This window comes from Empidonax traillii, unplaced genomic scaffold (assembly GCF_003031625.1).
Source record: "Empidonax traillii isolate 1590-97213 ecotype Southwest subspecies unplaced genomic scaffold, ASM303162v1 scaffold138:size3245559, whole genome shotgun sequence".
NCBI lineage: Eukaryota > Metazoa > Chordata > Aves > Passeriformes > Tyrannidae > Empidonax > Empidonax traillii.
Window position 1 is genome coordinate 2,455,878 of NW_020955331.1, and position 12,064 is coordinate 2,467,941.

Genomic DNA, 12,064 nt, shown 5'->3' on the forward strand with positions numbered 1-12,064 from the left:
AAGGGGGAACAAGGTGCTCTCCATACCCCAGCTACAGTGGTACCTCCTCCTTACTCCCATTGCAACTCTGAGGCTCAATTTGAGCCTCTCAACATTTCAGTTTGTTCTTCTGAGAGTGAGCAAAGGGAAGTTCAGATAGTTCATGAGAGTCGTGATTTTCAATTAAAACTTAAAAAAACCCCAATGCATTAAAGTCCATTTCTGATAAACCTGATTACACAGGAAAAATGAGCATTGCTTTCTAGAACCTATAATAGGCAGGAAACGACTGCAAAGGTACCTTTTCTAAGGCAGGCTGATGATTTTGGGAAATGACTCATTATTTTGGGAGTGCCAGGGATGGAAAATAGGAATGTCACACATGCTTTTTCCGCCTGGTCAGCTTTTGCTGCTTTCCCAAACAGCAGCCTTGCTCTTTCTGGTGTCTGTAGCAGAACAAGGTGCAGCAGAGGTCCTTGGCTGCCCTGTCACAGACTGGAGAGATGAGCTGCATGCAGAGTATCCCAGCAAACCAGGGTCTCCAACAAAGAACCGAGACTCATACAATCTTTTCACTATTTAAAGGTTTATTCCAGCGCCAATTGACAGTCTGTGCTCCTACAGAACACCCTTATATGGGTATTTATCTTTGCAACTGAAAACCAAGAAAAAACAGATTAAAGGTGTAAAACTTTAATCTTTTCCACAGTTTGACAATCTCTCATAATATTTCATCAAAATCTGGTAATCCAGATCCAAAGAAGATGGTGACATTTGCTCATTTCCCTAAGCAGGTTCACGATCTCCTAGAGACAAGACTTCTGAAGAATTCAATTCTCCTGAATTGGAACATTTAGTTGTATGACGCCCTCTACTGTTCAGAGTGAGAATTACTCTCTATTTATACATAAAAAGTTATTTGTAACACGTCCTATGGAGTATATTCATTCTTATTTTTCAGTTGACACTTGCCTTTAAAAAGTCAGACATAAATAACAAATAAAACTGGTCAAGCCAAAAGACAAAAGCAAAGGTTAAGATTTCAAATATAGTCTCTTAAACTTATAAATACATAAATAGTTGAAAAGTAGGGAAGCAAGATGCAAAAGCATGTGCCTCACCTCATCCCAACAACTTTTCTCAGTCCTGAAAATACACATATGTAGTATGTCATCCTTGTGCAATTTTTTTTTTTTTCTTTTTGAAAATCCCACAATATAAACAGAAGCCTGACCTCTACACCACCCCAAACCTCGGTTTTGGTTTCTCAGCACATGACACACAGTTCTGGCCACATTACTGAAATAAAGCTGTGAATCAACTGGCGACAGGTCACAGGAGAGCACTGAGAAGAATGACAAATGAGTCCTAAAATATGGAAGAGCGACTTAGGGTTGTTTTATTTAGAGGAAAAGAGGAGGGGAAAAAACCAAAACAGAACAAAACAAAACCAAAACCAAACAAAAAAACCCCACAAGAGATTGAGAAGGTTCATGGCAACAGTTTTCAAACACATAATCTGAGAAAATATCCCTGTTCACTTTTGATAGAGTTAATTTGCTGCAGGAAAGATTCAGATGAAACATGAGGGAATACTTTCAACAGTGGCACTGCCAGGCGAACACTCGAACACCTGTGGTCTTTAGGGACAGGTGTGGAAATTACCTAACCACAGGCTGTCCTGTGTGAGGGCAGATGAACAGATCTGATGAACTCTCCCAGTGCATCCTCTGCCTCCCACTTCAGTGTAGTCCCGCCGGAAAAAAACCCCAACAGCCAACAGAGGCCCTCTGGGATGCACCTTGTGTTTTCCAGCTTTCAAGGCAGCAATGCTGCCCATGTCAAGCACTCTCCAAGGGCAACAACTGGGGACTCGTATGAGACTCTTATTTAAACAGGGTGTAAGACTCTAGTACCACCAGATGCCTCCACCTAGGGCTGGGCTTCTCCTCATCACCCTCCCCAGCCCCGGCCCACCGCGGCCCTGGGGGTGCTGGGAGAGCCCTGGGCAGCCAAGGGCACAGGGGCGAGATGCTGAGGGCAGCCCTGATACCGCTGGGGTGTGAGGGGCACAGAGACGCGGAGGGGGGGATCCATGATCCCGGTGTGCTGGATCCGTGATCCCGGAGTGTCGGATCCGTGACCCCGCTGTGAGGGATCCGTGACCCCGCTGTGAGGGATCCGTGACCCCGCTCTGAGGGATCCGTGACCCCGCTCTGAGGGATCCATCCCCTCTCTCCGCTCCCGGCCCCGCAGCCCTCGCGGTGCTCTCTCAAAACCCTCCCCCCCCGGCCATCGCTGCGCCCGGAACCCTTGGGGAGAGGCGCTGTTTCCAGCCGGGCGGGCCGGGTGGTGCCCGGAAGCGGCTCACACTGCCCTTGCCCTCATCCCGGCCGCTTTCCCGCGGCTCCCGGGCCGCTCCCGGCTCTTCCCGGCCCCCAGGATGTGGCGGACGCGGGCAGCGGCGGCTTGGTAAGCGGGACGGGTCAGGGCGGGCGCGGCGGGTTGTCGGGGGCCTGGCCCTCGCGGTCGGGGGTCGCGGAGCGGGCCTGGGGGTGCCCCGGGGCCGGTACCCCGGGCGGGGCATTCCCCACCCTCCAGCTCTCCGAGCACCTGCGGGACACGGTGCCTGTGGGAGGGAGCTGTGTCTCCCACATTCTCGCCCTGGGGAGCTCGGGCCGCTCTTATGTCCGAGCGTTTTTCCGTCCCTGCATCCCGCTTGTTTTCCACCATTCTCCTGCACCTTTCCAGACAGGAACAGGGAAACTCAATGGCCGGCAATAGCACGATTTTCCTTGGTAGGTTTCATAGAATCACAGAATGGGTTGGGTTGGAAGGGGACCTTGGAAAACATCCAGTTCCAGCCCCCATCTGGGAGCAGCAGTAGGAAAATAAACACCTGTCTGGAAGGCTAATATTTGTTGTTGTTAAAAACAGCTTTCCAGAGGCATTAAATTGGAACTCCTTAAGTACTTGATTTAATAGCGTATTATAGCATTGTTTTCAATCTAACTGCACTGTTCAGTGAAAATTTGAAGGTGTTCTCTTTGCTAGTGTTCATGGGGAGTTTTTAGCAATGGGAGGAGAGAAGAAAGAAAGTAGAATTTTGGTATAATGAAAGAGTAGTGGAGGTTTTTAAAATGAATCATAAGATTTCATATTAATTAAAGGAGACTGGGTTTGAAATATGCATAACACTCAAAAGGCAATTGTTGATTGAGTTCTTGCCTTAAGACTATGTAATGGAATTCAATTTTTCCTTCAGTTTAAACATACAGACTGAATGCTGTCAAACAGTGTGTTCTGAAAGAACGGTCGCAGAGAAGAAAGTAACATAATATTACACAAAATGCCTTTAGACCAGGTGAAGACAAGTAACGAGGAGTAGCTTTCACAGAATGTGCTACCATGGGTCTCTGCTGAAAATATTAAATATCTGGGTAGTGGTAATGACTGCAAAACAAAATAAAGAACAGCTCAGTCATTAACTGCTTGGTACTCCCTGATTTAAAAACCTGTCTTCAAAAGTGGGAAATGAAACATTTCCAGTGTGGAGGCATTTTTTTGATTGGTAGTAGCCACTTTTATATTGGCACTATCTGTAGTTTATTTCTGACCTTCTTGTAATTCCATGTCAAAGAAAAGAATTTTGTTACTGATTTAGAGATTGTTCTGCTCCTCCTTATTAACCTCTTTCTAGGTACTAAGTTCCTTCTTGCCAAGGCACAGCCTTCTAGACAGTTTGGTGCAGCAGCAAGAGAGTGCCCTTCACAATCATAGTGACTTAGCACTGAGGACTTACAGAGAAGTCCTTGGAGTTCTTTTTTTAAGCTTTCCATTACATTAAAGGCAATTTCTAAACATAGGTCATTGGCAAAATTGGTCTTTTTTGAGAGAGGAACATAGTTCATATAATTCTGATTTTTAGCCTGTCTTCCGAAAGCTCAATTTCTGGGTCCAAAGCGCTTTTATAACAAAGCCTTACAGTTCTTTGGACGTTAAGAACATGCCTGTCATAGAAAATGTCATCTCTAGTATATTGAAAATCTGAAGGCTAAGAACTGTACAGCATAGAACATGTTATTAGAAGGTTTTGTAATATTTGCCATTTTGTGTGATTCACTTACTCTGTTTAAGATCTGTTAATTTTAAATGTTTCAGGATTGCAGGATGAATAGTTTTCCTTTTCAGTGGTGTAAAGCACTCTTTTATATTTGTCCCATTTGTAAGTAAATGCACTGGATAATATTGGAAACCCTGAAAAAAGCATCAGAGGACAAGCTTTAATTTCAAGACTGTAACTTCACTCATACTTTGCATCCAGTAAATGATTTAATATTAACCATTCTGATATGATGGTGGGACTAAAAATGTTACAGAAGAAATTGTTTTTTCCAGAGCAGTTGTCTTTTCCCTGAACTAACCAAACTACCCCCAGATGTTGAAGTATGCAGATAGTATAGCTGAAAGTACACAAGGAGCTTTACACCAGGCTGAATGTTTAACTTTGGCAGGGCAGGACTGATGCAGGTCCTGTGTTTCAAAATGTGTATTTCATAGCTGAGCTGTTTTCAATCAGATCTTTCAGACTGAAATTTTCCCTTCTGCATAAATCTCAGTTCCTTCATGAAGGCATCAACACACATGGTGCAGCCATCTCCAGAACTAATCTTGTCTATGCGCAATCCAAGACAAAACCGTAGTCCTGTGACCCCAGAACTGCAGTGTGTGTTAGAGTGAAAGGAAATGAAAAATGTCATTGAGTACATGCTTTCAACCCAAAGCAGAATCTACTTTGCCAAAATAAGACAAATATATTCTACAAAGGATTTTTTTCTTTGTATTGTTTCTTTGAAGTTTGAAAACCCTCTACGAACTTAATGTTCTTTAAAAGATCTTTTAGAGAATAAGATAGGCTAAACTGTTTTCTTGTATGTTACAAATCTTCTGTGGGCTTTAATCCTGTTTACCCAAACTGTGTTTTACCATAGACATGTTTCTTGCCTTATTCCAGTGTGGAAGTTAAATTGAATTCGTAGCAGACTGTATAAATGGTTTTTAGGTTTTGTTTCTGTAATCACGAGAAATTCCATACCCATTAACGATGTTTACAGCTTTTTGTTTTCCTAATACATACCAATGAGACTGTACATTTAGAGTGATACAATGAGATTAACTGTAACCAGCTAAAATGTAATGTGAACCACTTCTAAAGAGGCGTTTGAGTTAATGGTGTGTTGAAGAAATCAGTTACTTGGAGCTTTTATTTCTTTCTTTTAGTGTCATCTGCCGGAGTCTGGCAAATAGCAGCTGTGGAATAAAGAGAAAATCGCTGCTTCAGAACCTGCATCTTGTTTCCCGCAGTATACATCATCCCTACTACCCAAGTTCAAAGTTTCAAAGACCTCCTTTAAGGATATCCATTCAGCTGTTCTCTTCTCTTAACCGTCTTCCCCTTCACAAAACAAAACTTTTAAATGTAAAATATGGATACCAGTTCCACAGGAACTTTTGGCTGGCTAGACTGGCGTCAAGGCTTCTCAAAGTTCGCTATCTTATATTAGGCTCTGCTGTGGGAGGTGGTTATACAGCCAAGAAGGTATTTATCTCTGGAAGCTATTTTATGCATTTTTTCTTTCTTATTACATACTTCAAAACAGTAGCTCTTGGTATAGCCACAGAAATACAAAATGTCATTGTTTAGTTTACTAATGACTGTAAAGATGAGTGAATATGGAAAACATTGTTTTGGAGAACTACTGTAGATTTTAAAATATTTAAAGTATTTGAAGTATTAGTCATATCTAAAGATGGTGGGTTAGTATGTTTTATATTTAGGCATAACTTTTCAATGGATTACACATAAACTTCTCTATATACATTTCTTTTTCTATTTCTACCATTATTTTTTTCCTTTTTTGTGTTAGACATATGATCAGTGGAAGGACATGATGCCAGATCTCGATGAATATAAGTGGATTGTTCCTGACTTCATTTGGGAGCTTGATGAACTGATCGACTTAGGTATCACAAAAGCAATGATGTTACTCTGTCTAAAGACTGGCACATGTAAAACTTAAATATAAGATAACAGGTCCTCAGCAGACTCCAAGAGTAACTTTTTAGCTGTAATTTGACCGAACTTGTATGTTTAGACTTTGATGTATGTCTCACCAAGGCATTTGTATGAGTGTGTTTGTAGGAAGAAATTAAGTGTTGTTTAGCATGGATTTTCCATAATTCATCTTTTCTTTTGAGAATGTTCTTGGTCCTTTCACAAGGCCATATAATCCCATTATTGAAAGAAGATTTGCAGCATGATCAAAGGGACTTAGACAGGTTTTGGTAGTATTACGCATGAAGTTCTTTCTTTCTGTATGAATGGCACAAGTGAAGATTTAAATAGATAAGTAAAAAATATGTGTCAGTAAAAGACCAGTTGAAAAGGCAGAATAGTGAACCTTCCTATCTACAAAATTATCTTGAAGATACAGAAGAAAAGAAAATGAAAAATATAGACTCTTGTTTTCCTGAACCTTCAGGTTACAGTTGAGGGTTTTGTGTATTTTCAGATGAAAGAGAAAAGTCTGAAAATCAAGCACTGACTTCTTATATATGCAGGGTAGAAAGGTGGTGGTCTTTTTTTAAAAAATTATTTATGAAGATTTTACTGTATAGAATCATTGTGTTGGAAAGGGACCTTAAAGAATTATCTTATTCCATGCCATGTATGAGCATTGCATAGATAAATGCAGATTGAATAACTGAAACACGTGTTTTCTTGTTCCTATTGCTAGTGGATACTACGATTTTATGGTACTTTAAAGCTAATAACTCCGACTTTTTGAAAGGATTACAAAATTGACTTATTATGAGATTAAAAACTAAACTTTTCTTAAAATGTTCCAGACATGAGCATAGTTAAAGTTCTGTGTAATTTTAAAAGATCCTCTACAAAGTATGTGCGAGAATAATGGGTGAAATGTGGTGAAATGCAGCAAGAATTTTTAGGCAATTATAAAGTACCTGAGGCAACTAACTTATCAGGAAGTTCAAAGTCTAAAAAAGCAATTGGTTTTTCTGATCTGATAATCTTTCCCAACACTAGAGGGGGGAGGTGCATGTGAAAAGAAACTTCTTAGTACTTTTTTTAAAAAAGAAAAACACCACGCTCTGCCACAGTTGCTAGGTTTTACAGCCTAAGCCATTTTTGTTCACGAAAAAAAGTGGGAAAAAAATACCCTACTCACTAGCTGTTGTACTGTTTTCCTAGAAAAATTTATCAAAGCCCTCCCTGATGCAGATGACCTTGCCAAACTTCTGCCTGACTTTGAAAAGATTGGGGAGAGCTTCGCTTCACTGAAAGGATTTCTATCTCCCGGTGAGAACAATTTTTCATCTTAATTTTAATTTTAAAAGCATAACCTGTTCAGGATGAGAGTGCACGTTTGTCCTTAGATAATAAAGAAAGAGGATTCTGAAAATGTATGGTTTCATTGAATATCTCATCTGAAAGTGTTATGGACACAGGTAAGTGTAATGTATTTTTAAAAGCAAGGATTCTAGTAGCAAGTACAGAGAACCAAAATGTGAAATCGAATAAAAAACTAGAATTCTTGTACAACTCTAACAAATTGAAAGCTTGATTCCTTCAGTGAATCAGAAAACCCGGATGTGACCAGCTAGAACTTGGTGGAACTGAGCGTGGCACTGAACAGTAATATTATCACAGCTGTTACAGGAGAAATGGTTTGGATTATTAAGAATGAAGGTTCTTAGTTCTGCAAGCGTGTGAAATAAGAAATTTGTAGTGAAGGTATTTTTTTTGGGTTGAATGATATTCTTAATGATAGTTGTGTTGTTATTGACTGGTATTGTGAGATGTCACCCATTATTTGTTATCTTACTCACACAGGCATAGTGGCCATTTATGATTATGTGATCCTCCAAATGAGACAAAGCTCCCTCATCTTTATTTTGCATTTTGTTTTGTATTTATAATTTTTATTTCCCCTCTTCTGCTGATTTTTCACAGGTTACAATTTGGTTAGTGAAGTCATAGGAGCTTCTGATCTACTTCTGTTGTTAGGTGTGTAAAAGCCCTTTTTCCTGCCCTTAACCTGCCTTTTTAAAGCAAACTTTTAAAGTTTTACTTACTAAGAGGAATGATTATCAACATAGACACAACTATTTACAGCAATTTAATATTGATTTACAAATACTTTCCAGCTAGTTCAAAAATACTTCATAGAATTATAAAATATGCTGAGTTGGAAGGGACCCATCAGGATCACTGAGTCCAACTTGTGGCCCTGCACAGAATACCCCAAGAATCACACCATGTGCATGAAGCATTGTCCAAACACTTCTTGAACCTTGTCAGGTTTGGTGCTCTGACCACTCCCCTGGGGAGCCTGTTCAGTGCCCAACCACTCTCCAGGTGAAAAATCTTTTTCTGATTTAGATCCTCCCCTCTGACAATGAACAGATGAATGATTTATATATCTCTGCCACAGTCCTTAGCAGATGCTTTTTATTTCAGGCTTTTTCCAGAAGCTTCTTTTGAAAACATACGTCATTACAATAGGAAAGTTGCTTTTTTTTTTTTTTTTTTTTTCTCATTACAATAACAGCAGTGGAATTTGTATTATGTTTTGAGAACTTTTAATAGTCTAACTGAAGCTGCCTACTGCATTGTGATGTAACTAGTCTGAGTCACAATCTAGATAAAAAATTTTCGGATTAGTTTTAAACTGATTTTCTTCCTCAGTTTCTTAAGATTAATCTTTTTTTATAGGAACTTCAAAGATTATTGAATTACTCGTTGATAGGGGTTGAAGCATTAATTTTATGATAGGTGTACTTTGAGAATTTTTAAGTACCTTTTGCATCTTATGAGTTTCTGTAATTATGTTTTAGGTGCTCCAGGAGAAACAGCATTCAGGGCTACTGACCAGGGGTATGACAGTGACAAACAGTTCAAGAAGGTAATTACTTATTTGCAAAATTGAACATTTCTTGATAAACGGGTATTTATTTTTGAAACTGCATCAGTAGCTAGTTGCAGATTTTATTTGAAGATGCTTGGAAAGAGTTTATCTTTGAAAATTACTTGAGTATGCATTAGTGCAGTGATAATAAATATTGTGGTGTAAGGAAATTTGAGGCAGTCATAAAAATCTTTTAAGAAAATCAGGGTTTTTTATAAGAATGTGATTTTAGGTATTTTATGTACATTTGTAATTTTTCAGGACATGTTCTCAGTGGCACTTGAGTTTCCAGCTTATTACTGAAGTTGGTTTAGGCTTTTGTAGTTATTTTTAAGCATTTCTACTTGCAACCTCATTTGTATTGACATTTTCTTAGTTGTGATTCGTACTTAATAATTCCTGTCTTAATAAAGAATTTCCATTTCTTAAAGCAGTCTGGTTTTTACTTTCTTTATCTAGATAAAGCATACATGGCATTTTTGTTACTATTCTCTTGAAAAAAAAAGTTACTCTGTTTCGGTAACTTAAAGTTTTAGCATTTAATTTTTTTTTTTTTTTTTTTAGTTTTCATGAACAGTAGGTCTTGCTTCTGTTAAATTCCTAAATTGTCATGTTCCTCATTCTTTAAAAGCTTTTCATTTTTCCTGGTTATTTTTAAAAATTCTTTTAAAATGGAAGGAAACCAACATATATCAGGGAATTTGTAAAAAATCACATAGTTATTTTTGCATCTAAAAGTTTCTGAACTGGGGCTTTTCCATAAATTTTTCTGTATATGCAGGCATGTATACATTTATTCTACATTAATACTGCATGACAGTATATAGTGAAATCTGTACAAAGCTCACATCATACTACCATTTTTTCCCCTGTAGAATAGTGATGGATTTCTACATGAGAATTAACTTTAGCTTTTTGTTTTCCATTTGTCTGCAAACTGTCTATTTATATTGTTTTGTTTTTCCCTAGAGTGATTGCTTAGCACAGGTTTCACTGTATAAAACATAAAATGTAACTTACTATTGATTTGTGAAGAAATGGCCATCTGAGTTTATTGTCTTTAATAACTAAATTAACTGAAATTTTTACTGAATACCAGTGATACCATTAAAACTTGTTTTGTCCTGGCTTTTTTTTTTGATGCAGTGTCATCTGCATTTTAATGTTGCCAACAAAACTTTGGCTGTGGTATGGAAAATACCTGCCCATTTGAAATCAGTATGATTTAGAAAATTTAGTTTGGTCTACTGATTAATTTTTTTTATTCTTTTTTTCCTTTTTTTTTTTTTTTTTTTTTTTTTTTTTTTTTTTTTTTTTTTTTTTTTTTTTTTTTGTTATTCTAATCAAATCTAATATGTTGTGCTTAGAAACTGTTGGTTTGCTAATTAATATGATCAGTTTTGGTCAGAATATTTCAAACAAGGCACATATAAATACCTAACAAAACATTGAGTTTGGTGGGCAGAATTATTATTTTCAAGACAACAGATTAAATGGCCTTTTTACAGCGATGCTTACCACTGTCAACCAAAACTAGTTTAAGACTTGTGATTGTATAGATGTATAAAATGCTGTAGTGTGGTACTAAATGTGTCTGATGAGCTGATTTTTTTTGTTTTGTTGTGATGAGATTAGTAAGTGATAAAGGAATCTAGGAACTGCTCATTAGGAGAAATGTTCTGAAGAATTGTTATTGGGCATGATCCTCAGATGCGTCTCCAAAAACTTTGAGTAGAATGAATGAGAAACCAGTTACTTTGCAAAGTAACTGAGCAATTGAAAGGTGCCCTGAACACCGAATCAGACTGTACTGCTTCCTGTCAGCTAATGTGTTTATCTCATAATCTCTCACTTAATCCAAAAGATACCATATTTTTAGAAGAGAATTAAATTAAAAGTGTGGAGTGTTCAGATGGTAATTTAAATAAATGGAGTTTAAATCTCTTTTTACCTGGATTAAAGAAAAAATTTTGTTCTGGCAGAAAGAAGAGAGAAGACAGTTATAAGAACTGTAGTATAGTAAAAATATCTTACTCTGTTGTAGGTGAGGACTTGTACTTGAAACATCTGTTACCTTCTTAGAGAGTTATCTTGCACTATTGTTTGTCTCCAAGAAAATTTTCCTAAAGAAATAGCTTCCTATTAAAGCAAACAAATTCCAAAGCTTATCCTTCAACATGAAAAAAAGTGTATAGGGGTTATAGCTGTGATAGAGTTGGAGTGAAAAATGTGACTCAGATATCGATTTGAGGCTTAGATAGTCCTTTCTCTGCTTTGGTACTTTGGTAAAATCTCATACCTCAAAGAACCTGCTGCACTCTTGAGGAGCTGACAGCGCGTGGTTGCCTCGCTCAGCCCTCACGGGGTCACCTACATCAGTGTAAGAGGCAGCACGGTATTCCCCAGCCCTTCACTACAGCTACTGCTGGACAGGGGAAAAAGACACTTGAGTAACAAATATCACTTGACTTGGATCTGTTTTATTTTTTTAAAAAACATTCTGTTTGTTTCGTTCTTATTGCAAGTTACACAATAAAGTTTCCCTAATTTTCTCTCTTTTATTAGTAGGGTCATTATATTCCCATCTTAGGTACTCTGGATAAAATTGTGACGTTTATTCAGATTTTTAAAAATTGACCTCTTTACCCTCCTTATCATTTTCATACCTTTACATTGCTTTTAAATTAGAGTCATACTCAGCTGAAGTACATCACATTAACTTTTAATGTCAAATAGTGGAGGGGAATTTAAAGTATATGCAGGAGCAATGTCAGCATTTCTTTTGCCTTTTTTTTTTTTTTTTTATTTATTTTGCACCCAGATTCTCATTGTGACTCTTCAGGGTTTATCCCAATGGATCTGTCAACTACTGTTATTCCCCTTTACATTGTGTCTTTGACAAGGAAAAGAAGTAATATAATGATTGTAAAGAACTTGGTTTTTGAAATCTCATTAATGTATTAAGTGTTGATTTTTCTAGATAAAATTCTTTAAAATAAACCTAGTTTTACACTGGAATCATTGATTTTGGCGAAGGGGACACACAGTGTCCAATAAGAGAGATGTAAATATTTTTGTTTGTGTCTTGATTCTTA

General features: G+C 37.7%; 1 protein-coding gene across 4 annotated transcripts in view; it reads left to right on the plus strand.

Moving 5' to 3' along the window:
* The first annotated feature begins 2,359 nt into the window (after nucleotides 1–2,359).
* OPA1 (OPA1, mitochondrial dynamin like GTPase) overlaps nucleotides 2,360–12,064 on the plus strand; it is a 50,040-nt gene continuing 40,335 nt past the window's right edge. For 2 of the 4 annotated variants that reach the window (XM_027883974.1, XM_027883976.1), the window contains exons 1-6: nucleotides 2,360–2,451; nucleotides 5,260–5,578; nucleotides 5,907–6,003; nucleotides 7,253–7,360; nucleotides 8,015–8,068; nucleotides 8,899–8,966. In XM_027883974.1, the coding sequence (XP_027739775.1) occupies nucleotides 2,423–2,451; nucleotides 5,260–5,578; nucleotides 5,907–6,003; nucleotides 7,253–7,360; nucleotides 8,015–8,068; nucleotides 8,899–8,966 (675 nt within the window). In that variant the 5' untranslated portion in view covers nucleotides 2,360–2,422. The remainder of the gene's footprint in view (nucleotides 2,452–5,259; nucleotides 5,579–5,906; nucleotides 6,004–7,252; nucleotides 7,361–8,014; nucleotides 8,069–8,898; nucleotides 8,967–12,064) is intronic. The other 2 variants (XM_027883975.1, XM_027883977.1) reach the window with 1 other exon arrangement.